The following is a 27,824-nucleotide window of genomic DNA, read 5'->3' as shown; positions in this document are numbered from 1 at the left end:
GTGGTCACTGGCTTTCTTTTTACTGTTGTAATATACTTCCTTTAAGAAATTAAACACATTTTTTAAAATTTTTGTTTTTGCTAACAGATGGTAAAGGGGAGTAACAAAAATCACCAAGTCCATAAGTGAATGACTCAAGTTTGGGAAACATGGGGCAAAGTGAGGCTCAAGGTCCCCTGCCCCAAAGCCATGATACTCTTTTTCCCAGGAAAGCATTTCTTTCAGTTCTTACCTCTCCCTCAGCCCCACATTCGCTGATCCAGGAGCAAGTGTAAACAGTCCTCTGCAGCCAGCACAAGAAGGTGGGGCTGCAAGGTAAGGTCTGAACACCTTGGGAATGGCTCCCTTCTCCTTTCCACCGGCAGGGATCTGGTTTTCAGCCTGACTTGGATTCTCTGCCCTAGTTTACTATTCAGATCAGTTTCCAGCAACAGTATAACAATAAGGCCAATTCTCATATTAAAAAAAACTAAATATTTTTTTAAAGTTATTAAGTGTCTGTGTTGTGATAAGGATGCAGACCATAGCATTTAGCCAAGACTTTTAAATTAAGCTTTAGATCCTGTATTTATTTAGGTATATGCCACCTTGTTGCAAAAAAAGGAATTGTGGCAACTTACAAAAATAGATAAAATACAGTAGACTAAAAATAGAGATCAGAGTAAAGATAAAAGCAGAAAGCTAGAATGAAACTAGAGTCCTGTAGGAGACTCAGTACAATTGTTAAAAAATAATCTCAAATTTGACTTTGAGCTTCCCAGAGGCCAAAGCAAAGCAGAAAACATAACTGATTACAAGATTCCTAAAAACAGTTAGTTTGGGGCTTTGGTATAAATCCAATTGTCTTAGAATTTTCTTTTCTCTATTAATATATACTCAACTTCCTTCCAAATGTGACTGAAAGCAGTAATTCCTTGGCTTGGCATTCAAGGCTCTTTACAAGCTGACCCCAACCTCCTTCCTGGGTCTCCTATGAGGATGCAGTCTGTGGCCTGGCCACACTGTATAAAAGCAATAGTTACCATTTCTGGAACTGCCACTAGAGTGGCACTGAGTTGGCAAAAAACATGTACCGACCAGTCCTGAAATCCTGACTCTGCCACAGACTAAGCTGCTCTGTGACCTTGGGTAAATCCCTCACCTCAGTTTCCTCATCTATAAAATGGGCACATTCATAGCATATACCTCCCATTGTTATGAAGATGCAAGAATATGCACATGGCATGCCTGATTTTGAAACCTGGCCCTCCACTTACCTGCCTACATGACAAATGCCTTAACTTCTTTGTGCTGCAGTTTGACTATCTGTAAAATAAGGAAAATAACTGTGCCTACCACATAACCACATACAAGGGTCTGAAGACAGAAGGGGCTTCGTGAATGTTTAGAGGCTGCAGCCAGCATCATCTCCCCCAGAAAACAATTTTGCTTGTCCTTTTTCAAAATCGGTCCATTCTAAATTTCCCTTTTTTTCAGACTAATGGAGAAGGAGGAGCCTGAATGCTTCTCACATGGTTGGGCTGTGATATCATGAAAGACAGTCTTGTAATACCCACACCCAGGGTCAAGGGAAACGCAGCCCCCTGAAGAGCCTGTGAGCGGAGCCGGTGGCTGGGTGGGTGGGGGAGTCCACCACTATGAGTCAGAATTTCCTTGGCTGGGCGTCATCATTCCCCTTGATTTCAGGGGTGAGTTACAGCTTAAACAAAACATCACCTGACAATACAAAAATCACCTGACAATACAAAGAAACACATTCTGCACCAAATGCATTTCCTCAGGCTCTTAGGTATGTAGCTAAATTTCCTAACGTGGCAGCTGGGTATTCAAATATACAGACATCCGGGAGCTGGCATGGGGACAGAGTGAGGGGAGCAGGGTCTGGACGTTGTGTAGGGATCAGCAGTAAATACCCTTCAGACGTGTTGGGATGGCTTGGGTGCTGGGAAGTCGACTGTCTTCCCAGCAAGAGCTGCCTCTATGCCAGGAGAATAAAGGATCCAGACAAAGGAGATCACCTGTGTCATGTTCCCAGCGTGCCCCAAGCCACTTTCTAAACTTTTCTGGGCCTTTCTCCTTCGGTGAAACGAAGTGGGACTGGAGAACTTCTTCCCAGCTGTAAAAATACTGTCCAAAGCAGATGTGAAGCAGGCTTGAAGGTCTTGTTCTCTGGGCTGCCTGGGTCTGCGGCTCCGGGGAGCCATCAGCAGTGCAGGTGAGGGGGCCCACCTGTGCAGCCTCAGCCCCGAGTCCTGGACTCAGGCAGCCCTGGCACTGATACCTCTGATGCCAGGAAAAGCCCTCTGGCTGTTTCCAGCAACCAGAAGGTCCAATGCCTCCCCTGGACCCACCTGCTCTGATCCTGGCCCGCCAGGCTGCTGGGCCATCCCACCAAATGACCAGGTCAGACTGACAAGGAAGAGGGAACCTGCTTCATCCTGGCCTCACCTTGGCCTCGGGCCTAGGGCCTTGCTCATGGCAGACCTGAAGGTATCCCTGAGTGCGTATAGGTTGTGGGTTCAAAGGCCCAGAGAGAAAGGACAAGGTGGACCCCAGGCCCCAAGACTCTGGGAGGGGTTGGGGAGTAGTCCCATAGCCTGGGTATGTGCCCAAAGCCAGCACTGCTGGGTGGAGAGGAGCCTCGGGGCCAGGCCCAGCTCCCCACCCTGGTAGAGTCGCTGCTGGCAGGCAGCTGCCTGCAGCCTCCTCAGCTGCTGCTGCAGAAACAAATGATGGCCCTGATGAAAAAGAGAAAACAAAAACGAGTACAGAGGGAGGGGGAACTTGGAATGGGGGCCGGTATTTTTTCTCGGGGTGTGGTTTCTGTTCAGTGGCTGGGTGACCGTGGAGGTTTGGAATGTGGTTGGACAGCGGGTAGGGTAGGGTGGGAGGGCTGGCCAAAGGCAAGGAGCAAGGACATTAGCCAAGGAGCCTGAAGCCCAGGGCCACCAACAGCTCAGCCAGAACGGGGCCTGTGCAACAGAGCCTGGCCTCCACCCACCGTTCGTCCCAAAGGCCTCTGATCTTGAGTAGCCCTGGGAGAGAACAAGAGAAACTAGGGGAGAAAAGAGAAGGCTGGAGGTAGAGGACAGCACGGTCAAGTCTGTGTGAAACAGGGCTCTTGTGACAGCATGACCTGCCTGATCCAAACTGAGGCTGTTTAAGCTAGGGACGTCGTCTCTCGGAGCCTCAGTGTGCCCATCTGTTAAATGGGCTTACCTATCTCTACCTGTAAGGGTGCTCTTGGGAAGATGAAGTGGGTCAGTGCATATGAAGCTCTTGGCACAGTGCTCTGCAAGTGAAAGGACGACTGATTATTCGACTGGGTGCTAAGGAAGCTTTACACCGGGTCCGCCACGTGCCTGGCACCTGGCCGCGGACCTGGCCCCCCGATAAATATTTGCTGATGCAGTCCCTGTGGGGAGCCACTGCCCCCTTCTCCTATGAGGGCGTCCCGCTCAGACCACAAAGTGCAGGGTGTAGGTGAGCTGGTGGCCGTTGTCCCAGGCGTACAGCACCCGCTCCTTGGGGTTGTAGTCGATCTGCGTGGTGTAGGCGTGCTCATTGAGGAAGGGCAGCTGCGGGCGGGCGTCGGTGCCCGTGTGCGTGTCGAACGCGTAGGCCACCTGGCCCTCCCGCTGGTTGTACGTGTCCACGGCGTACAGGACGCCGCACACCAGGAAGCAGTTCCCGTACGAGTTCCGCCGCAGCCGCGTCTTCCACGTGGTCTCGCGGTGCACGGAGAGGTCGCCGGGGTCCAGGCGGCTCAGCACGATCACCTCGGGCTGGGCCCCGTCGCGGTCATCCACCGCGGGGTAGATGACCCACAGGCCGCTCTCGTCCACGGCGAAGTCGATGTCCGAGTGGCCGCGCCACTTCCAGGGCGTGGTGTCCTCGTACACGGCGTCGGGCAGCAGCGCCCAGGAGGCCACAAAGCGCTGGCGCAGGTCGTACTTGATGATGTTCTTGGTGAAGGCGCGGTTGTAGTAGAAGGCGCCCTGGTACACCACGTGGCCCGTGCCGATCCAGTTGTAGGGCAGCTTGTACATGTTACTCCAGCGGCCTGCGTGGGGAGGGTGGCTCGTCACACCGCAGCCTGCCCGGCCACGCCCGGCCCACCCAGGGACCAGCGAGGCCACAGCTGCGCCAATCATCTTGTCAGACAGACCAGGGACTTGATGATCCCATTTGTAATGTGACAGCATGACCTGCCTGATGCAAACTGAGGCTATTTAGGCAAGGGACGTTGGTCATCTCTAGGAGCCTCAGTGTGCCCATATGGTAAATGGGCTTTCCTATCTCTACCTTTAAGGGTGCTGTTGGGAGGATGAAGTAGGTCAGTGCACGTGAAGCAATTGGCACAGTGCTCTGCAAGTGAAAGGATGATTATTCCTCTGGGTGCTAAGAAAGCTTTACAGCGGGTACGCCGCATGCCTAGCACCTGGCCCCGGGCTGAGGAGGAAGCAGGCTCAGAGGGTTCCAGGTCACCCAGTGATGGAATGGCACAGCCAGGATTTAGAAACAGGACACCAGGCCCTGTGCTTTGTCTCAGGCTGTTCCTTCAGTCTGTACTGCCATTCCCCATCTTACCTGCCTGGGGGATGCCTCCTTATCTTTCAGAACCCTCAGCCAATGTTACCTCCTCCAGGAAGCCTTCTCTGACCTCCCCAGCTTGAGTGAGGGCCTCTCCTCTGGCCGCTCATACCCTTTGTCCTGGCTCTTTTCACTGGCTTCCTCTATGCCAGCCTGTGAGCTGCCGGAGGCAGGGACCCGATCCACATGCTCTGGCAGAGGAAGGCTCTAGCTGTTCCACCTGTGACCCCACAGCTCTTAGGGTGAGTCCAAACTCTGTCATGTGGCTCCCCAGGCCTGCCTCAGCCGACTGTCTCATTCTACTCCCTCACCTCCCTTCTGTGCCACCATGTTTCCTCTCATTGCCAGGTCTTTGCACACACTGGGACTTCTGCCTGGAACACCTTTCCCTCTCCCGTCTGCAGGAGCCTTCTTCCTCCGGGGATCAGCCCAGCATCCCCTTCTCTGGGAAGTCTTCCCCCATCTCCCAGCTGGCTTCCCACAGCTCCCTAAGCTCTCCCTCTAACACTGTATTGAAATTGTTTCTTTCAGTCTCTGCCTCCCACACAAGACTGTGCCTTGTTTCTGGAGGGTGGGTCACGTCTAAATGACCCCTTCCCCCCAGCACCCCCAGATCTGATAACCACAGTTCTAGCCTTCCCTGCCCAGACCTGCAGCTCCTCTAAGGCCTGGGGCCATGCTCACCTGTAAAACGGTGATAACCCTCACCTCCTGGAATTACGAAGATAACATGAGCTGACTCATACAGGGTGATTAACACATAATAATCACCAGTGGGAAACTCTTAAGTATTGTTTCCCTTGACAGTAAGTTATGAGGGCAGGACTGCGTCCATCTTGTTTGCTGGGGCATTCCAGTTCCTGGCTCAGTGCAAGCACATACGGGATGGCCCCAGACTCCCCCTGTTAGGGTGCCTGACTATTTGCAGCGAGGCTAGGCTGAGGAAGAGTGGACTACAGGAAACTGCAAGGCGAGGAGGGCCAAGTCTCCATGGGGGACCCCCCCCCCCAGGCCACCCACCCTGCCCCCTTCCCATCTCCAAGGTCCCAGACCTTGCTTGAAGTTTTCCAGGTTGCGGAACTCCACAAGGCTGTTTCCATAGTAGTAGTTGGTGACGTAGATCCTGTCATCCCGCGTGGTAGGGTCCTTCATCCAGGCTCCCTCATGGCGCCCATAGCTGTGGTGCTTCACAGGAGGGTCCACGGCCCGGAGGGTGCCCTCACAGCTGGCCTCTCTGCCTGTGGGCAGCGAGGGGTGCAGCATTTAGTACCTAGACCCACAGGCCTAGGAACCCTATCTGGGTCTAACTTAAACCACTCCTAAGGTTTTGCTTGCAGCCTTTTGTTTTTTCTTCCCTCATGATCAAAACAATGTCTGATCATTGTAAAAAACACAGAACATTCAGAAAAGGAACATGGAGAAAATAAAAATCATTCAAAATTCATTATTTAAAGACATTTTTTTAAACATGTTGTATTTCCTTCCTTTTTTCTTTGCATGTATAGTCATGCAGACATACTTTAAAAAACCCTGGTTCTTCTGAATATAGTTTTATGTATCCTGTTTTTCCCCTCCACTCAGCAATTTCTCATACCATTAAATGGCTTTTTAATGATGTGATTTCAAGATTCTACAAGGCCACCAGACAGCTGTGCCCTTGAATTTATTTAACCAGTCCCCTCACTGCTAGACCTTTAGGTTATTTCCAGTTTTCTGACATTAGAAATAGGCTGCGAGGAAACCAGTTAAGCTGCAGCTGTTGTCTATATGGCTGATGGATCCTTAGGAAAGATTCCTAGAAATGGAGTGTGCTCGGACCAAAGTAGGGGATGGCTGAAAGGCCTGCAATCATGGGCAGCCAAGACGCCCTTCAGAAGCATGGGCTTGAGGATTTGTACTGAAAGGCACAGGGCAAAACCACAAACGGGGACATAGAAACAGGGGCAGAGGAAGTAAAGGAGTGCAAATAGTTGTTGGTTTTGATGGGGTTCTAGGTGACTTTTGAAGAAGAATTTGTTGAACATACTACCTGTTTCACTGTACATGTCATCAAACTTTTTCTGTAAAGGATCAGACAGTAAACAGACCACATACTTTCCCCCCATGTTCTTTTTTTCCTTTTTTTTTTTTTTTTTTTACAACCCTTTAAAAATGTAAAAACAGCTTGAGGGCTGTACAAAAACAAGCTGCAGGCTGGATTTGGTCTACGGTCTGTAAAATGGGCTGTTGTGACAGCATGGCCTACCTAATCCAAACTGAGGCTATTTAGGCAAGGGTCGTTATCTCCTTGTGAGGCTTACCTTGGCTGGGGACTTCTGGGCGTGAAGGCTGGGGACTTCTGGGCTGGGTGGGCAGGGGACTGGTGGTGGGGGTGGGGGTTGGAGAGGGGGCTGGACTCGAGGAGGGGGTTCCAGGGGCTAAGTCCGCTGCCTCTGAGGCCCTGGGCCCATCCTCCTCTCGCTCCGCCGAGTTGAGTTCAGGTGGCCTGCCCTCCACTCTGGGTGGCAGCTGTTCCAGCCAGGAAGTGCTCTTGAGGGTGTTGTCTGTGGAGAGAAGACCCGGAGCTCACATCCCATCAGCACCTGTTTCTCCCCAGGCCCACTGGACTCTCAGCTCTGGGGCCCTGGGGAGTGAAAAGCCTGGAAAAGGGGGCTTCAGGTCAGCAAACCAGCTCTGAGCCCCCTGCGTGAGTGGCCTCGGCCAAATCCCCTGCCTCAGCGGGCCTCAACTCCCCCTTCTGTGAAATGAGAGTCCTGAGGCCCACTGCATTAGGCTGTTGTGTTGATTAGAGGAAAATATATAAAAACCTTTGCAGGTTCTGGCAAATATGAGGTGCCAAATATGAGACCCCTTTCCCTCCTAGGTGTCAAACACCTTGTACCAACTCTTCCATTTTCTGATTCAATTCCAGGATACAGAAACCTTTCTCCCATTTTACAGACTTTCTCCTATTCCTCTCCCCTGGAACCTGCCCCTAGTTTCTCTCACGTAGTATTTGACATTTTAAGCAGGGAGGGGCAGGTACAGCCAGCATCCCGTTACTTCCAGACGCAGGTGTCTGTTTCTCTCTCTGTCCCCTCACCTCCCATCTCTCGGCTTTCTTGGCACCCCTCCCCCAACCCTGCTGGCACGGGCTTTGCTGACAGGACTTTTTCAGCATCCATGGGGCCAGGTTTGAGGCCATTTGGGTCATCCCTGACCCACATACTTCTTTGGGCTGGGATGGATGGTGTCTGGGTAGGGAAAGCAGAAAGACTTAATGGCACACAGCAAGGGACAAAGACTCCTCAGTTCCAGGGACAGAGACATGAAGGGGTCTAAGGTGGGCTCTGCAGCCTGCTGACCTGGGTTCTAGCTCCACCAACTCTCTGAAACCTGGAACCAGTCCCTTCACCTTTATGAGCTTGTTTCTTCACCTGGATCAAGTGCAGCGCCATGTGAAAGTACTCAGAGAATTGTGATGGCAGCGACAAAGGAATGCTGCTGTTGTTACAGTGATGGGGTGGCTCCCAGGGGTACACCAAGGCCCCTTGACTCCATGACAGTGACTGGATTTCTTCCTGTTCTCTCCCTGCTAGGCTTCCTCTTTGCACAAAGGTTTAGCGAGGCCCTGCTGTGGGGCAGCCTCTGGAGTATCTCAGGAATGGGGGCACACCCTCTGGTCGGGTGAGGGGGGGGAAGGCCTGGCTTCAGCAGCCTGTCAGGGCAGGGGGCTTGTTCCCACGGGTCTCACTGGCAGAGTCAGATGCCTGCAGCTGTTCTTGGGCAGTGTCCCAGCCAGGGGTCAGAGGCTCTGTGCTGTGGTCAGGCTGAGCTGCCAGGACTCAGGGTCAGGAGCTGGCAGCAGGGGCTGGGGGAAGAGGCCCCTGAGCTCCGAGGCCAAGAATTGAGGGGGCTCTGGAAGGAGACAGGTCCCTTACAATTCCACTGCCCAGTCCCCTTGGACGTGGGCTGGGCAGAGGGCCTCACAGGAAGAGGTAGTCAGAGGACTCAGAAGGGGGAGCAGGCTTGGGACACTTCTCAGGGACACTGATGGAAAGCGGGCATCTGGGGAGGGTCTCAGAGGAAGAATCAGTAGCCATACTCTTGGAGTTGGCCCAGAAATTTGGGTACTCTTGGAACTTTGTCTCATTTCTCAGTTAATTACTTTGCAGCCCTTTACCGTGATCCAGGAGGGGGCTGATAGGTGTCCATGGGCTCTTGTTTGGGGAGGTAAGAAGTGGGAGGTGCTGGAGAGGCCATCCATTCCAAGGCCAATCTGGAAATGGCGCCACGTTACGTCCCAGAACCCTGGCCTGGCTGCGGCCCCTGCACTCTGCCGCCCCACCTATGGCAGCTGCCTGCTCATGAGTATAGCTTTTCCCACTAGATTGTGAGCTCTGGGAGGTATGGCAAGTACACAGTGGACCTTCAACAAATCTTTGAATCAAGGAGGAAAAGTTCAGTGAGGGTGGAGATGGCTGTGAACACTGGAAAGGACCTGATTGGGCCATCATGTTGATTATGTCATTTCATCCCCAACAACCCCACAAGGGAGTATTGTCCCAGTGTGTACATGAGCCAAGGGCACCAACAGGTAACCAGTGGAGCTGAAATCTGGGGCTATCTGACTAGAGAGATGACCCTGGATCCCTGTGGGGGATCCTTAGGGTGTGGCCATCCATCTGGGAGGCCCCACTCCCCAAGGTTCCAATCCCTTCCCCAACTCACCAGCCTCGGGAGCCTCCTTCCGGCCTGCCTTGTAGTAGGTGATGCCCCGGATCACGGCCTGCTGCTGGGCCAGGGCCCGAGGCTTGGCTGTGGGCTGGGGGAATCGGCCCTGGCCGCCCTCCTTCCTCACCTTCTCCACCTTCAGCAGCTTCTCCTTAGGAGCTTTAGGGAGGGCCCTGTCTACAAAGCTCTTCTGCACGCTGCCATACTTGTTGCTGTCTTTGCCTTTCCCTCCAGCTGTGTCCTGGGAGAGAAGGGAAGTGTCAGACTTGGGGGCTGGTTAGAAGGGATGTTGTGGGGGGCCATGGAGGCTGGCACGTGGGGGCTGGAAATGCTCACGTTGCCCCAGGCCCTACATCCCAGGTGCTCATGAAGTCAGCGCTTTCCTCCCTTAGCGGCTACATCCACGGCTGGGGCGTGCCTCGTTTCCCCACTTAGCTTTCTGGCTCCCTTGCTGGTTTGAAGGCCAGTCAGATTGGTGAGATTCCTGTTTCATTTCCTAACCCTGTACATTCCCACAGGGTTTGGCTAAAATGGGAGGTTGACTATTAGGGAAGGTTCAGCTTCTCCTCTCTGTTTTTCTCCCTCCTTGGTCTTTGTTTTTGGGCAGAGAAGAGGTTCTCAGGCCCCGAGGCAGGGTGACCAGCTCACCCCAGTGTGCCCGGAACGTTCCCAGTTTTAGCACTGCAAGTCCTGCATCCTGGGAAACCCTTCGGTCCCAGGCTGACTGGGACAACGAGGATGGCTGGTCACCAGGGCATTGCCCTTAGGGAATGCAGTTTCTAACGTTTTGTGAATTTTGTTATTGTCACTTCTTTTAAATGTCTCCGATGCTGGTTTGGCACAAGAACACAGGGCCTGTGACGTCAACCACTGTTAGACAGAATCTCCAGGAGATACAGCAAGTACAGTATTTAGGCCTCTATGTGATTCATTTGTGCCTGTGGAACTGGCATGAGAATGAGCAGGAAGCCAGCTCTGGGGCCAAGGCACCAGGCTTCCTCCACGCGTTGTCGGCATCTAGGCGGCCCCAGCTGCGGACGCAAATAGCCCCATCATCAGAATGTCAGCAACTGAGGCTGAGGGGTGGAGACGAAGAGCATGGGTTTGGCAGGCACACACACTGGGTTCTGGTCCCAACGCAGACACGCTTTGCTTGTATGACCTCACTCCACATTACCGCATGTGCCAAATGGGCGGTGAGCACTCCTCCTTGTAGGTGGTATGGGATGAACCGAGGTAGAGTCTGTGAACCAGTCAGGTGCAGAGCAGGATTCTACGACATCAGCTCCCTCATCCCCGACTCACCAAAAACCAAGGCCGCTGTGGCGGGTGGTGTCCTGCATGCAGGTGACTGGCCAAAGGGCACGAATAGGGCTGAACTCTAGTCTTGTCCCATTTGCCAAGCCACACACCCTGGTGTGTGTCTCATAGGAAGGAGCCTTTGTACAATTTGTCCACCCGAAGGGGGCGGGCACCTCTTTCTAATTTATCTGCGCAGAGGGAGAGCCTTTTCTGTAATTTGTCTGCTCAGAGGAGAGCCTTTGTCAAATTTGCACAAAGGTGTGTTATGTCAGGGGGTCTCTGCCTGGTGACAAAACCTCCGCTCACTTTGTGCTCTGAGCTGGAACATGGAATGTCTGGGGGTTTGCTGCAGTTCTCCACTCCAGGTTGAGCTGGGGAAAGTGGTGTTATTCTGCAGGGCTCCCTGAGGCATTGCCTGTCTGCCCTAGAGCAGGGGTCCGACCACAGCAGGGGAGGTTAGCAGTGGTTTGCTGCAGCAGAGCTGGTCTCCCGGGGCCAGGCAGGCAGGGTCAGCTCTACAACCCTGTTCCCTTGGGAATGAGAATTCTGCCCAACGCCTGGCTCAGGGAACAGACCCCTCAACTGGATCCCCATGTCTGTTCCTAGCTCACCCTCCCAACTGTGCTTACAGCACAGTGCCCCCTGCCCTGCCATGGACTCTCCAGCTGTGCCAGGCCTCGTCCTGTCCTATAGCCCCCAGTCCCACCCAGCTGGCCTAAGGACTGAAGTCCTGGCACACCGAGCTCCCCAGCCCACCCACCTTCTGGCCTGAAAGTCAGAGCGACCACCTCACCTGAGCCTTGCTACCAGAGCCGGAGGCTGGGGGAGCAGCAGGGGCTGTGGCTGCATTCTTCTGCAGCAGCTGGAGGCCCAGGCTGGAGAGCTCCTTCTTGATGCTCATCATGATGGCCGACTGGTTCTCATAGTGCTTCAGCTGCTCGCTGAAGTGGCGCACGCTCTCCCTCATCACCTTGTTCTCCTGGCTCAGGTTGGCCTTGATGCTCTGTGGGAGCGGGACCGGAGGTCTTTCCAGCCTCCTCTGACCACCTCCCCACCCCCAGCTTCTGCCATCCGGCTCTGCTGCCCCTTCTCCTGAGCAGGGCCTAGGGCTGTGGGCAGGGCCACCAGTGAGCACGGGTGGAATACAGCATGCTGCTAAGAGACCCTGTAGTGACGAATTTTTTACTTAAAAAGTGAATGAGCTGCAGTATCCTTGCCTGTACAAGGAGGGACTTGATCATCACAACAACGAAATATCAGGGTGTCTGTGAGGCCCGGAAGGGCTAAGGAACAAGGAAGTGCACTCTAAAGTAGATCACAGGGAAGACAGAGGTCGGACAAGCAGGTCTCTCAGCCTCGGCATTACCGACAGTAGCCAGAGGGCTGTGTTGTGGGGCGTCCTGTGCACGGTATCAATAGGACGGTTAGCAGCCTCCCTGGCTTCTGCCCACTAGGAGCCAGTAGCATCCACCGCTCACCTCCCCAAATTGTGACAACCAATAACGTCTCCAAATACTGCCAACTGTCCCCTGGGGAGCAAAATCGCCTGTGGTTAAGAACGTCTGCTGTGAGGGAAGAGAGCAAGGGCGGCAGCTCCTCCCGGGTGAGCCTGTTCTCTCTACCTCCTCCCAGGTTAGCAAAAAAAAAAAACCCACCCTTTTTTAACTCATGGAATTATCACGTAGTGAAACACAGCAAGCAAAACACAGATAATGCAAAACAGAAGATAATTTTTAAAATCATTTCTTTGTGGCTGTGGAAATAATTTCTGATTTCCACAGATTCCGCGGTCCAGCAGATGTACCCTCCAGATCGTCTGGCTCATAGTTACGTGAAGTGAGTTAACATTTCCTAAGATTGCAAAAGGAAAGGTCAGAGGATAACTGCAGAGCCGGCAACAGGAGAGCCTGGCATGTACTGGGTGCACAAGAAATACTGGTGCACAGTAGGAATTCAACAATTATTACCTTTCTGCCATGCTGGCACTGGCCTGGTACATAGATACTCGCCAAATGCTTTCTGAATAATTAAAGCCTCTGTGACCCCAACTTTGGGGTTAATAAAGGGTTAATCTCCCACCCTGGGTCACAGGATGCCCAGGGGCCCCCTCCCTCTGAAAAGGAAGCTGAGAAAGGAAGACCCCCACGCCCGCTCCTGGCAGCTGCATGTCCCAGGCTCCCAGCAGCCCAGCAGAGGCCGGATACAGGAAACAGGCGGAGGCCAGGCGGTGCCAGCAGAGATGCAAACCTCAAACCTGCCGCCTGGATCCCTGTGCTCAGCCACCTCTGTCTCTGTCCTTGGGGGACAGTCCTGGTTGCCTGCCCAGCCCTCCAGCACAGTTGCCCTGACCAGGAGAAGACACTCAGCACCTCTGCCTCCACTCTAGGTGGGTACTAGGACAGCCACGCTGCCTCGAGCCTGGCCCCCGTGGGTTGGCCAGTCCTGCGCCATGCTGGCACCACTCACGTGGTATTTGTGTGAATGGTGGCCCCGGCGCTGTGCAATGTGGGTCCTGGTTTCGGTGAACAGAAGGCACCTGCAAGTTCCAGCCCCCCCCCCCCCACCTTCATAAAAACCAACAGGTGACTCAGTTTCTCCACCCAGCCTTCTGGCTTCCTGCGGGCCCTCAAGCCCCAGTCAGAGCCCTTCCTCACTGTCTGGAACCTATGGACTGCAGCTCCCTCTCCCAGCTCCCCGCTCGAGTCCAGCTTTCAACAGCCACCAGGGTCAAGACAGAATTACCCAGGCTCCGTCGGACACTGCCCTTGGCCCCCAGCACTCTACCAGCCTGGCCTCTGGCTCCAGCTCTGCCCTTACCTCTTCCAGCGTGTTCATCTGGGAGGCCACCTTGTGGACGTAGGCATGCACTTTCATCAGGTCCATGCTGTACAAGGCGCCCTCCAGGAGATCCACCACCGACTGCAGCTGCGGGGGAGGGTGAGGTTAGGGAAAGGGCAGGGCACAGGGCACAGCACGAAGGGTGCCAATCCCCAGAACCCCAGAGCCTCAGAATGGCCTGCGTGCGCCCTCAGCACCCACTAGACCCAGCCCGTTAATAATCACAAGAAAAACAACAGTCCGTGTTTTGAGCACTTACCGCGTGGCAGGCACACTACTCGCGGCTTTAATGAGCTACTTAATTCTCTCAACAACCTTACGAGGTGTGTCGTGGACACCAGAGGTGCTCCATCCACACCCCCTGGGGTCCTTCCTACTGCTTCTCGTGCCCACCCCTGGCTTCCACGTGCCTCCCTATAACAGCCGGCATCTGTGACTCTCTTCAAAGAGTCACTTTGTCCTCAAAGTGCCCGGGAATGTATGTACTCCTGGGTGGCCCTTAGGCAATGTCTGACTGGTGTGGGCATCTAAAAGCCAGCCCCAGTGGGACAACTGAGCTGTCATTCACACTCCAGTGTCCGCGGGGGCTGACGCTGGCACTTGGCCTGAGCCCACAGCCCTGCTGGTCTTCCTTCCCTTCCTGCCCCCATGTCTCCTAGTTCCGTATCAGTTTCCCCTGGGAGCACTTCTGTAATAAATCACCTGCACAGGAATCACTCGCTTCAGGGTCTGCCTCTAGGGACCCAACCGAAGACAAGGTTTAGACAATTTTTATCTTCATTATACAGACTGGTAAGCTACAGTTTAGAGAAGTGAAGTTACTTGCCCAAGGCCACCCAGCTGTTCAGTGGTGGAGCCAGGAGCAGAACCTGGTTTGGTTAAACCCAAACCTCTTCCCTATCGTGCTTGACTGCTTCTGTCTTGTGTTCAGGTGGGGAAAGAGAGGACAAGAAAGGGGGAGGGGCTTGCACAACAGGTCAGTGGCAAATACTGGGTCTCCCTTGCCCAGCTCAGGGCTCTTCTCTCTAGCGCCCTCTTCCCCTCTCTGTCGCACATCAGGATATGACGTTTCCCTCCAGATGGCTAGGATGCCAGCGAGAGTGTCAGGAACACCTTGGCACAAGGGGCTGGTTGGGAAATCAGCTTCCCCTGGCTTCTCGGGCAGGGCAGTTCCTCCAGCCCACCCTCCAGCATGGCCCCAACCCCAGCCCTGCAGTGATTCTCAGGGCCTGAGCAGGCCAGTGCTCCTGTCTGGCTCTGGCCTCGTTTCCAAAACAGTTTTACTCCCACTCTCCCACGGGGGTTCAAGCTGTTTCCAGCCAGAGAGCTTTTCTCTGAGTAGATGTTAATCTCTAAAGCAGAAAAAGGGGGTGGGGGGCTCTGAGGGAAGCACGGGTAGGGCCTTGAGTCTTCACTGTTCCCCTACAATCTTGCTCAGGTCTCAGGTTGCACAGTCCCTGCAGGGCTCTGTGGAGCAATTTGAGAACCATGCACATAGATTCTCCTGTGCCTCAGTTTCCTTCTCTGTGAAATGGGGCAATAGGGTTGTGGTTAGGAGCAGTAATCTCTGGGCAGGGCTCAGCACAGAGTGGGCACACAGCAAGGGCTTCACGAATATTAGCAATAATGACTACATAAGGGGAGGTGGGGGGCTAAATGGGATCCCTCCGGCTTCACTCTGCCAACCTTATGGCCACCAAAACTGGCTTCCCAAAGCATGGCTTTGACCATGGGTCTCTCTACTTCCTGTGGCTCCCCTCTGCCCATGTGTGGCTTCTCATCTCCTGAGCTTGGCATTTGTGCCCTCCTTGATCTGCCCCTGCTACCCTCTTCAGTCTCAGCAAATATTTACTCCGGGCCAGGCACTAAGGACAGTGGTAAGTAAGACAGAAACGAGGCTTCATGGTCCCTCACAGGCTGGCAAGGAGAGCAGAGAGCAACAGAGAGGTGCCCGGGCTGGGGAACACAGACGGCACCATGCAGGTGCCCAGGTCATTCACGACGACGTGTGACCTTGTCTGGGAGTGGGTGTGGACTCGTAAAGTCTGCCAGGGTAGAAGTCTGGTTTGAGCTGAGCTCTAAGGGAGCAAAGGTGGCAGGAGAAAGGCATTCTAGGCCAAGGGAACAGCTTCTGCAAAGAGATGGCGGTGAGAAGAGACATGGTGTGTTCGAGCCGTGCTGCTCGAAGTGTGGTCTGTGGACCAGTGTCAGTCCAAACTGCTCCTTACCAGTCGATGATAAAATCATTACAAAAGGTGAGAGTAGGCTTTCACAGACTTTTAGAGCCATTTGAAAGAGAATTTTTTTAATCTGTTGACTCTCATAGTCAAACACTGGACTTGTATTGTGCATGTCTGTTTTTGTTTCATTTTTCTAAGAATTCATTTTTAGACTATTTTACAAAAGTATTGGTTCTTGATAGATTAAACAACTGGTCTTTCACCATAGGTAGTTTGAGAAGCACTGTGTTAGAGACATTGGCAGCTAGCAGAGAGAGGGCAGGCCGGCATCCTGTGCCACAGCCACTCCACTTGCTGTCACCCAGAATGCTCTCCTTTCTGCTCTGCCTGAGGCACTCCTACACATCCCTCAAAGCCCTGCTCTAATGTTCCCTCTTCCTCTGGGTTCCCATGGTTCCTTGGACATTCCTCTACCCAGCACTGATTACACTGCTGTTGTGGGGGTCAGGAGCTGTGTCCCCACAAGACGAGATTCCTCAAGCATGGGGCTATGAATAGCTCATGTCCAGAAGGGAAGGGAGCAAAGAGGTGAGAGGTACCCACCTACAACCAACCTCCCCAAGAAAGGGAATCCAGAATCCCTTCCTTCCTACTTGGGGTCATGCAACTAAGGCCAAATCACAACTGGAGTTCCTAGTTTGAGGAGAAGGGTTAGGGTAGTCATATCTCCCTCCCTCCGAGGCTTCCTCTAACCTCCTCTCCTGGAGGGCTGCCCACAGAGCTGGGGAGCCAAGCCAAATGGGAAAGGCCTCATACCGCCTATCTCATACCACCTCTGCCCCTTTCTCCTCTTGGGGTTCTATGGGTACCCCTCGAGTATGCACCCCAGCTCCTAGGGTATCAACCCCACCCCCTACAACCCTACCTGGTGGGTCAATCCCACCACCACCCCATTTCAGCCCTTTAAGGCTAAATGAAAGCCCCCCCATAGCTGTGGTGCACCAAAAAGGCCTAAGGGACAATAGGCTCCTGGCTAAGAGAGCTTCCCCAGGGATCCCTACCCTGGCAAGGGAACACAGCAAAGAATTCCTGAATTCAAATATTAGTGCTGCCAATTTCTTGCTGTGTGATCTTAGGTAAGTCACAGTCCCTCTCTGGGCCTTAGATTCCTTCACAAGTAAAACTGAGACTACAAGTAACCTCTTCGAACGGTTGTGGCAAGGACGAAGTTATCTAGCTTTTATGAAAAGGTTTTGTGTATCTTCATGTCGAGTAGTTCAGATCTCTTGCTTTTCTTTCTTTTTTTTTTTTTTTTGAAGATTTTTTTATTGGGGAAGGAGAACAGGACTTTATTGGGGAACAGTGTGTATTTCCAGGACTTTTTTTTCCCAAGTCAAGTTGTTGTCCTTTCAGTCTTAGTTGTGGAGGGCGCAGCTCAGCTCCAGGTCCAGTTGCCTTTTGCTAGTTGCAGGGGGCGCAGCCCACCATCCCTTATGGGACTCAAGGAGTTCAACTGACAACCTTGTGGTTGAGAGCCCACTGGCCCATGTGGGAATCGAACCGGCAGCCTTCGGAGTTAGGAGCACGGAGCTCCAACCGCCTGAGCCACCGGGCCGGCCCAGATCTCTTACTTTTCTGCATGTCTTGCATACAGAGGCACTAGCTGTCTTTGTTCCAGGCCATCTTGTACAATGTGCAGCCTTGGAACATAGAGACAGTGTTTCCTTCCAGAGCACGGAAGGTGTACTCAGTATCCATTATAAAAGATTTGGATCCTCTAAGTTGAGAGTCCTCTCTTGAAAAACACCCGGTTGTGTGTGCAGGTATTCTCTGGCCCTCACTGTATCACCCAATGGGAACTGGGGTGGGAGAGTCAAGGCAAGAAAACGCAGATCCTCTGGCTGCTATGCATGATAAATTCCTTTGTCTCTGACCAGGGAGGCTGTGTCTTCTGCGGGCATTCATGAAACTGGCAAGCGACCTTGTTGGCTCACATGTAGGGTAACAGCTCAGTCAACTTCCCAGTCCTCGCCACCAAAAAGGCAGAACAGACACCCACATGTTCGGGAGAAATTATAAAAGAAAAAGGTAGTCTTAAAAGGGCCAAATTATCTGGTCCATTACAAAAAGGAAAACAGGACAGCAAGGTGGTTTAGAACAGAGGCTTTGGAAACAGTAGGACCTGGGTTCAAATCCCAGCCGCACCAAGGACTGAATTGAGCATGGTATGAATGGCACAGAGGTACCTGGCTGGCTGTGGGGACTGCCATCCAGCATGCACATGTCTATCCAAGCCATGTGTCTCTCAGGGGTGGTGCTTCTTTCTAATCTGCCTATGGTGCTGGGGGGAGGTGCAACGACAAAATTCACACGAAAGTATGGTATATGAAAAAGCATGTCATTATGTGAGAGCTTGGGCCAGTGACCTAACGTCTCCAGACCTCAGTTTTCTTGCCTATAAAATGAGGACAGATTCCGTATTTCGCAGAATGGTTTAAGAATTTAGGGAAAATAATCTGCAAAAAGAACTTAGCACAACATCTGGCATGCAGGTGGCACTTGAATATGGGGAATCTTACTAATTAAAAACATTAAGAGGGGCCGGATGGCTCAGTTAGTTAGAGTGCGAGTTCCCAACAACAAGGTAGCCAGTTCGATTCCCGCATGGGATGATGGGCTGCGCCCCCTGCAACTAAAGGTTGAAAACAGTGACTGGACCTGGAGCTGAGCTGCGCCCTCCACAACTAGATTGAAGGACAACTACTTGGAGCTGATGGACCCTGGAGAAACACAGTGTTTCCCAATATTCCCCAATAAAAAAAAAATCTTTAAAAAACCACAAACATTAAAATGCCACAAAATTAAAAAAACAATTTAAATACTATATAGAGGTGCCAACAGATGAACTGGTTTAGGTGAAATACAGGACACTGGACTAGATGGTAAGGGTGAGTGCCATTCAGGTAAACTAGCCAAAGGACAGTGCCTCCATCATTTACTGGCCTCATGGTCTTGGGCAGGAAGCCTGTGTCCTCACTGTGAAAGGGGATGATAACAGCACCTGTTTTAGAGTGTGTGGACTTTTCACCGTAAGGACAGCTGGAGCCAGCCCATGCTAGGTACCCACGCGGGAGGTGTTCCCATCCCCACTATCAATCCAGAAAGTCTACCTTGAGGAGCTCGGGTGCCTGCTTCTTGAGTTTCTCCATCTTCCACTCGTTCTCGCAGGGGTTGAGCGAGGAGGGCGGCGCCGTGCAGGAGCAGCGGCAGTCGGTCCCTGAGCTCACGGTCTCCACGGTGTAGAAATCCTCCACTCGTGGCCGCCCGCTGCGCACGCGGCTGCAGGCGTCCTTGCTCAGCGGTCGCATGATGCACTTGCAGCGGCAATCGGAGCCCTCCGAGGTCATCCGCACCTGGTCCACGTCACCGAACACCTGCAAGAGGGGTTTGTGGGAGCCACAGGCCAGTGCTGGGGGAAGGGGTACAGAGAAGAAGAGGAGGAGAAGAGGGGACAGGTAGCAGAATCCAGCCTCCCTGGCCTCTGGGAGTACCGGTAGAGGCCAAGCAGCCCTTACAAGGAAATAGGGGCCTTATAATAATAATAGCAAATAAACTATTAATGACTGCTGTGGAAAACAATTTGGCTATTCTTCAATAAGTTAACTTAGAATTACCAGCACGGTGTCAGGAGGGTACTAGGCTTACTGGGTGGAATCACTTTGTACGTTATATAATGGCTAACCACTATGCTGTACACCTGAAACTAATATAACATTGAATGTCAACTGTAATTGAAAACTAAAACGTAAAGTAGGGACACAATGTTTTAAATTACCATATGACCCAATAATTCCACTTCTAGGTATATCCCCAAAATAATTAAAGACAGTTATTCAAAGACTTGTACATAAATGTTCACAGCACGATTCACAATGGCCACAAGGTGGAAACACCCCAAATATCCATCAACTGATGTATGGATGCAAACAAAATATGGTACTTCCATACAATGGAATATTATTCAGCTATAAAAAGGAACGAAGTACTAGATATGCTACAACACGAACGAACCTTGAAAACATGACGCGAAATGAAAGAAGACAGACATGAAAGGCTACATATTGTATGATTCCATTTATATTAATACCCAGAATAGGCAAATCCATAGAGACAGAAAGCAGATCAACGGTTGCCAGGATTTAGCGGGAGGAAGGAATGGGGAGTGACTGCTTGGTGCGTCTGGGGTTTCCTTTTGGAGTGATGATTACACAACATTGTGAATATACTAAATGCTACTGAATCGTATATTTTAAAGTAGTTAAAATGGTAGATTTTATGTTATGTGTATTTTACCATAATAGTAAAAAATATGAATGGAGACCTTTTACTGGGCACTTACTACATCCAAGGTTTCACATACATCACACCCCTTAATAATACCTGTGTTTGGGGAGGGGGTATTGTTATCTCCAAAGTTCTTACCATGGCCTTCAAGGCCTATGTGAGTTGACACCCTCCCCTCAACCCTTTCTCTTGCCACCCTTTCCTTCCCTCCACTCCAGCCTCAGGGCCTTTGCCGATGTGGTGCCCTCATCCTGAAACCCTTATCCCCACAATTCCCTTGACTTAGTGTCTCACATCCCTTATACATCACCTCCTCCAAGAAGCCTTCCCAGGCCATCCACCTCCCATTATTCTCTGTCCCCTTATCTACTGGCTTTGTTTTTCTTTATTGCACCTATAACCATCTGAAATATTATATCTGTGTTCACTTATGTTTTTCTCCCCTCTACTGAAGGCACCATTAGAGGCAGGGATTTTCTCATTCCCTCCTATATCCCCAGAACAGTACCTGCCTGGCCTGTAGTAGGAGCTCTGTAAATAGATATTGGATAAATGAGCCTGCATTTTGCAGACACGCGAGAGCACAGGGCTAAGAACCTTTCTGTGCCTATTTCCTCGTTTGTAAAATGGGCTCCTGCCTTGTGGAATTGTTGTGAAGATTAAATGAATTCATACAGGTAAAGAACAGAGCCTAGCACATAGTGAGAATGTCTTATTAATACAGTGAAAGAAAGAGAGGCTCCTAGAGGTGAAATCACGTGTCCAAGGTCACACAACTTTGACTGGGAAGATCAGGCTGTGGCCCTGATTTTGGATCAAAAGCACTGGTCTGTGCCGCTGTGTGACCTTAAACAGGTAACATAACCTCTCTGAGTTTCATTCCTCTGGTAAAATGGATGACTCTCCATATCCAGCTTCCTGTGGTGAGAATCAAATGAAATAATGCGAGCTCCATTTAGTGGTTACCCCCCCGCCCCATTTTTCCTTCAATCCCATCCTGGGAGCCACATACCCAAGTATGTAGCTGTGGTCACTGGTCACGGGGGGCAGCAGGACTTTGTGCCTTTAGGAGTCAGCTCAGGGAGATCAGTGACAGGTGCCAGGCTCTGTCATAGCCTGCAGCCTGCCTTGCCCTAACACACCTGCTGGGCTCTGGGAGCCCCAACTAGCCATACCCCTAGCTGGCTCAGCCCGCCCACCCCGAGCTCCAGAATCTTGGGAGATAGCTCTTCATGGCTCAGTCAACAAAAAACATCCCAGGCCTCATGGCTAGTCAGCTGTCGCTGAAGCTACCAAGACACAACTGAGTTCGGGGCTTTCTGCCAAGCCCACAACCCATGAGTATCTCCGAGCCCTGTGGGGAAGGGCTGTAGGACTCCATGTCTGCTCCCAGCCCTCAGACATCTATTTGAGCCCCTGGCCTCTGTCAGACTCTGGGTGATAGGCAGAGGTGAAGAAGAAATAGATCAAGGTACGTTCTTGACTTTTTCAGCCATGGGAGAAGCAGGCATAGTGAACTTTGAGAGCACAGAGAAAGACACCCATGAATTTTGCTTGGAGGGCATCCGTGGGGGGACATCTTTAAGGAGAAGCAGGGCATTCCAGGGAGAGCAAATCAGTTATGCAAAGACAAGCAAGGGCCTCAGAGGAGGTTCACTCTGGCTGGTGCTTGCAGGGCGCCTGGGGTATTGGAAGTAAGGCTGGGGGTGTCAGGCTGGGCTCGTGGAAGGCCTAAAAGCAGCCTGAAGATCTTGGCTTCTTCCTGAACATATTGGGGTGTCATGGAAGGGTTTTAATCGGGGAGCCAGGGTTAAATCAGCATCATGAGAAGTTCACTCAGCAGCTTTGTGGGCAGATGGTGGAGGAGGGAAGCCTGAGATGCAGAGTCCAGGGCGGAGATATTTATTGAGAACTCACTGAACGCTGGGGAAGTGTAGGGCCGTGGTTAGGAACACAGCCATGGGCCACCAACAGCTGTGTGCTCTTGGGTGGATGACTTCACCTCTCTGTGCCTCCATCTCCTCATCTGTAAAATGAGGGTACGACTAGTGCCTACCCAACAAAGGGCTGTGTGAGGACTGAACGATGGAAGACCAGGAATACGCTGAGTCCAGCACCAGGAGCACACACTGCAGTCCATATATTGTAGCAGTTATTACTATCACCAATAATCCTCAAAGGGGGTTGTTTTGTCGATTGTTTTTCTCCACATGGGTGCATCGGTAGATAGTCTTAGCAGGGTCCTACAGATGAGGAAACTGACCCTTGGAGCCATCAAACGACTTGTTTAAGGGCCCCAGTGGGACAAGGAAGGTGGGGAAGGGGACAGCTAGCCGTGGAAGCTTCACAAAGTGTATTGTGGGCACTGCGGGGCACTGCTCCCCTGCCCGGGAACACTGACTACCATGCTGGGGGTCCTGCACATTCATTCCTTAGATCACTAATGCCTGAAGCCTGCCTTCTCTGCGAGACTCCTGGGCCTCCTTTCCAGCTCTGCTGGGACCTCGAGCCGCCTCCACCCACTCCCCCAGGTGGGGCTAAGAGCCCAGTGGGTGGAGACGGGTGTGTTCTGGTGGCCAGGCCAGAGAGGCCTCCTCCTGGTACCCACCCATCGTCCCAACACCCTCTCCCACCAGCAGCAGCCTCCGCATCAGACTGCAACATTCCTTCCCTCCTCAGATGAGGTGCTATGTCCTGATGGGGGCGGCCAGAAGTTGGAACACGGCCTCCACTCCCAACCCCAGCTGCCAGGAGCCCCAGCAGGGCCCTATCTCCCGTGAATACTACGTCCTGTGGTGCTTCGATTGGAGGAGGCAGAATGACATGGTGAGGAGCCAAGCCTGGACTCAAATCCCAGCTCCCATATCTCCCTGCCTGGCCTTGACCCCCGTGAGCCTCAGCTTCCTGCCCTGTAAAATGGGGAGGACAACAGTCCTTTCCCCGTACACTTGTCCTGAGGCTGAAATGAGTCAATATATGCAGAGTGCCTGGCACCAAGCCTGGCACAGAGTAACTGCTCTCTGAATGGCACTTGCTATTCAAGTCGCTGCCGACAACCCTCCCTCACTCTTGCACATCGTTTTCTACCTTTCTTTGCTCTCTCCACAAGGAGAGAGGAGACATCTGAGCACCAGAGAAGACTAGGGGCTTGCCCAGGGTCACACAGCACAGCCTGACTCCAAACAGGATTTGGTTTACATGTTTTTCCTCCCGTGACCACCCATAGTCACCAGGCAAGGGCCTCTCCACCAGCAGGGACAGAGAAGGGGGCCCTGGGTTGGGCTGTGGGGGAGCATAGGACCGGGGCTCCCACTGGGCCTGGCCCACCCTGCCCTCGGCATGAGGGCTGGAGTTGCTGCCAAGCAGGAAAGTCCCTGCCTCAGCTCCCCATCTCTCCCTGCTGCCTCGCTGAGCACACACTGCTGCCAAAGCCCCCAGAAGTGTGGGTGGATGGTGTTTAAAAAGGTCTCTAGGTATTTGCAAGGAAATCCCACAATGAGATGGCGAGAAGACGTACTTGAGATTTTTCTGAAGAGAGATGGATAAATCTGGTCAGAATTGGGAAGAAACAGACTGAAGCTACGAAATGTTCTAGAAATGGAACAGGTTCAAATTATGTCACCTTGAGGCTGAGTCTACCCTCTCCTCTCATGGCCAGCCCAGACTCACTGAGAGGCAGTTTCCATGTCCTCCTGCAGACAAAGTCCTCCCTTACTGCCTACTGCCAGCTGGACACCTCCTCCTGGATGCCTGCACTCAATCCACCCATAACTGGACCTGGCATCTTCTCTTACACCTGTGTCTGTCTACCCTCCTGGCCACCCCAGATCTGACTCTCGTTACTCTGGACAACCCATCAGTCATGCTCTTCCGATTCTTCCTCTGAAGTTATTTCCCATCTCTCTCCCTTGCTCTCCACTCCGTGGCTACAGCTCGAGTTCAGTCCGCATTAACTGCTACCTGGACAACACAGCGGCCTCCTCTCTGCTGAATTAATCTTCCAAAGGCTCCTCTTTGGTGATCTGTCACTCTCTTGCTCTACAAACCTCCATGGCTCCGTCACCTCCATGAGTTCTCAGCTAGAGGATGCGCCTCAGAATTACCTGGGGAGCACTTGGAAAATGCAGGTGCCTTGGCCCAGCTCTACACCCCGAGAGTCAGACTCTGAGGCTCCCCAGGTCACCTCGATGCCCACTAAAGGCGGAGAATCCTGGAACCCCAGGATTCTCCAAACTCCTCAAGCTTCCTGTCCATGATATTTGAGAATCCCCACCCTTCCTCTTTTGCCCCTCAGTGTTCATGTCTGTCAAATGGGGAGGGCCCACTGAAGCCTCAGAGTGTTGGCAGGAGGGTTGTATAAGATCCTAAAGTGCTGGGCATGGGGGTTGGCACGCAGGATGTTTCTCAGGGCTTTGTCCTGGGTGTGCCAGCCAATGGGAACGTTGGGGAATACCTTCCCTGTGGAGAGACTCTCCACGTGCAGGAGGACTCCATCACTCTGCACCCCTTGCCTGCTCCGGATCCTGTTTCCAATTACACCCACAGGCGGAAACTCCCGGATCAGAGGCACAGCAACACCTAAGCCCCCGGGGCCAGCCTGGCCTGGAACATCTGATCCAGCCTGGGACACCACTTCTTGCTTACGCCAGCGCCTTCTGCTCCCCTGGCCCAGTTCCCTTAAGTCTTGGCTTCTTCCCTGTCCTTGCGCCCTGGTCAAAAGTAGGGCTGACCAAAGACCCCCTTCCCTCACATGAATGCATGTAGACGCCAGCAGTCCTTTCACAGATAGGGGAAACGGAGGTAGAGATGGGTAATTCTCAGCCACATTCCAAGGACACAGAACAAAAAGCAGGTTCCCAGAGGTCTCTGGTGCCATGCCTAGGTTTCATGTGGTTACCTGTCTGTCCCTCCCAACCTCCATGCTGGGCAGCCCCTCAGAAATGCCAGAGAAGCTGTGAACTCCCTCTCTCATTCCCCAAGCTGGACAAAGCACTTCCTTACATGGAAAGTACAAATCCTGTTTCGGAAAGACCTTGCTATAAACACGAAATTAACACGCTGAGAGAGGAGCTGGCCAAGACCACCGAGTTCTGTGGTGAGCGCTGGGGTTAAGCTGCCACTGCACCCCAGAAAGTACTGGGCAGCAGAGGAGGCTGGGCCTCCTAGGAGCAGGAAGCCTGAGGAGGGGCCAGCTTAACCCATTAGAGCCCCTCTCCCAAGGGCTCCCCCCAACTCAGGAAAATAGGACAGACAGGCTTGGAGAGGAAGGAGGATTGTTATGCAGGAGGGAGAAGGTGATAATGAAAACAGCTCTTTCTGCAGAGCCAGCAGGAGTCCGGCTGTGCTGAGGAATGCGGAGTAAATTCACCCATTACTTGATTTTTATTTTTCCCAGCTGGCAGAAGCAGTGTGGGGTGGGTGGTGTCTGGGGGAGGGCTGTGCTGATTCCCCCAGCTGTTTCATCCTCCACATTCGAGGATGTGTCTCCCCACCCCACCAGCCCCAGCTTGCCCTGGGACAACTAAACACACACACACACACCCCCAACCTAGCAAGTGTTTGGCTGACTCACTACATAAACAGGGTGTTGGGTTTTCTTTGTCTTTGCTTTGTTTTGAATGCTAGCCCTCCCCCACAAGCTCTACAGCCCTCTATATGCTCAGAGGATGCCCAAGACTAATAGTCCTCACAGCTGGGGACGTCAGAGGGGCAAAACAATGATCGGGTTATGGGGGTGGTGGTGGTGGTTCTGCTCACTGGTTCCCATACCTGAGCCATGTCAGGGAATCCTAGATGGCCCTATATGGAAAGGAAGATGGGAAGACATTGTTTTTCAAATGGGGAAACTGAAGCCCAGAGACAGGCAGTGACTTGTTAAGTCACACAGCCAAAAAACAACAAAGCGCCAGACTTAGGTTTTTGATTCATCAGTCAGCTGCCTCTCTATACACCTGAGTTTTCCCATCTGTAAAATGGGAATGATACTCATTCCCTTCTTGTCAGGACTGTAGCAAATGGTCAGGACTGCGGCCCACTTGTTTTCATACCCTGAGCTGAATCTTCAGGCTGAGGGTCTGCCAGTGTCCACTGCTCATATACTTACCATGCGGTCAGTGGCTTCTGCCCTTTACCTTCTAGGTCAGCCTCACCTGCTACCCAGGAAAGAGGCTGGAGAGACATCAAGAGAAATCACTCCTTTGCTCTTATGCTCCATGAGCAGGGCCCTACCTCCTTCCTGTCCCTCACTATAACCTCAGTCCAGTTCTCATCCTCACTGGGTCATTTCCAGAACCCCCTGAAGGGTTCTGGAAATGACTGACTGACCCTTAAGTGTTTACTTTCTCTACATTCTGGATATCACCCCCTTCCGGGTTCCCTATGGTGAGATTTCATAATCACAGTACCATTTGTTGGGTACCTACCGGGTGCCAGGTGAGGTGCTAAACATTTTCCAGGCACAATTTCACAAATCTAGGGATCATCAGTGCAAGGTGCGGGAACTATTACTGTTCCCGTGTTTACAAGAGAGGAAATGGAGGCTCAGAGAGGTAAAGACCAGAGGTCGCTCAGCTGAGAGGTGGAGGTGGGATTTGAACCCAGGTCTGCTAGACACCAGAGCAGATCCTTTTAGCCACAACTGAAAACAGCTCAGGTCATTTCTGGAGAGATGGTGACCTCCAGAGGGTGCATCAGATCCCTGGCAGGCAAGTGGCCAGTCCAGCTGGGTTCATTGGGGAAGGACTCTGGGTCGCAAGCATGGCTTGAAAGCCTTAGGCCAGGGGCTGCTGCAAACCTGGGAGTCGCTGGGTAGCAGTTACCCAAGGGTCCCTCACGTGGATCAGCCTTCCACGGAAATTGAGCTAGATCTCCAGGCTGCCTCTGCCCAGCGCTCCTGGGAATCCCTTCCCTCGGCTGGGGACAGCATCTTCTGTCCGCTCCCCCTCCAACCTTTCATTGCCCCCTCTCTCTGGCCCTGGGTTTCAGGGCTGACCTCCATGCCGTGCTGGACTGGGTCCCAGCGCCCCTTCCTCAGGCTCCGGGTCTCAAGCACCACTACCATCTCCGGCGCTTCTTTCCTCGCGCGCTTCTCTCCCCGGGTCCTGACTCCAGCGGCTTCCGTGTGAAGCTCGATGACCGCTTTACCCTCTCCTGGTCCTTCGCTCCCGACCCCGCGCACCCCCAGCCATAGCGCCCCCTCGCGCCGGGCTCCCCGCGGAGCTGCTCCCGGGTCCGAGGGCCGAGAGTACCTTACTGTCGGCGCGCACAGGGCCGACGCGGAGCAGCAGCAGCGGCAGGAGCAGGCTCAGCCACCCGGCCCGGGGCTGTAGGGTGGCCGCGGTCATGGCGGGACGGGCACGATGGGGACCGACAGCCAGGCGCAAACGCTGGGAAGCGCGGGCCGCGCTGCAGACTCGGTGCAGCCGCCAGCACTGCCTGCGCGGCACGCCCCCCGCCCGCCGGCGGCTCCCCGCCCCGCGCCCCCTCCCGCGCCTCTGGGGGCGGAGCGAGGGTGGAGGGGGGCATGCCGCCCCGCCCGGCCGGTTCTCTGCGGGGCCACTCTCCGAAGCGCACCCCTGCAAGGACCCAAAAAAGGGTCTTGTTCGCAGCCCGCAGGAACTGCGGGGCAGTAAGAGCAGCGTGGGCTCCCCCCACGGACTGAAGTCCTGTCTGAGATGTGGGACCTTGGCTGTGTCTCCAAGCTTCAGTTTCCTCATCTGTAAAATGGGGGAAATAGTGCTTTCCCTTTGGAGTGGTGTACAGTTCAGATGAGTGAGGTTTCCAGGGCAGGCGAGCCTTTGAACTCTGCAAACCCCGAAACTGCCAGCTTTACCGTTTTCACGGCTCAGACCTCTC

The 27,824-nt window shown here is 53.0% G+C and overlaps 1 protein-coding gene across 1 annotated transcript; it reads right to left on the bottom strand.

Annotated features, from left to right (window-relative positions):
• Window positions 1-27,363, bottom strand: OLFML2A (olfactomedin like 2A). The gene is made up of 8 exons (XM_081067048.1): window positions 27,218-27,363; window positions 18,797-19,060; window positions 13,426-13,533; window positions 11,402-11,611; window positions 9,304-9,547; window positions 6,894-7,136; window positions 5,646-5,831; window positions 1-4,063 (listed from the first exon to the last, which is right to left on the bottom strand). The coding sequence occupies exons 1-8, from the start codon at window positions 27,311-27,313 to the stop codon at window positions 3,459-3,461; spliced, it is 1,956 nt and encodes a 651-aa protein (XP_080923174.1). The 5' UTR covers window positions 27,314-27,363; the 3' UTR covers window positions 1-3,458.
• Between the last annotated feature and the right edge of the window lie 461 nt (window positions 27,364-27,824).

The sequence above is a fragment of the Rhinolophus hipposideros genome (genome assembly GCF_964194185.1).
Source record: "Rhinolophus hipposideros genome assembly, chromosome: 11".
NCBI lineage: Eukaryota > Metazoa > Chordata > Mammalia > Chiroptera > Rhinolophidae > Rhinolophus > Rhinolophus hipposideros.
Note: the sequence above shows the minus strand (reverse complement) of the source record. Positions and strands in the feature narration are given on the sequence as shown.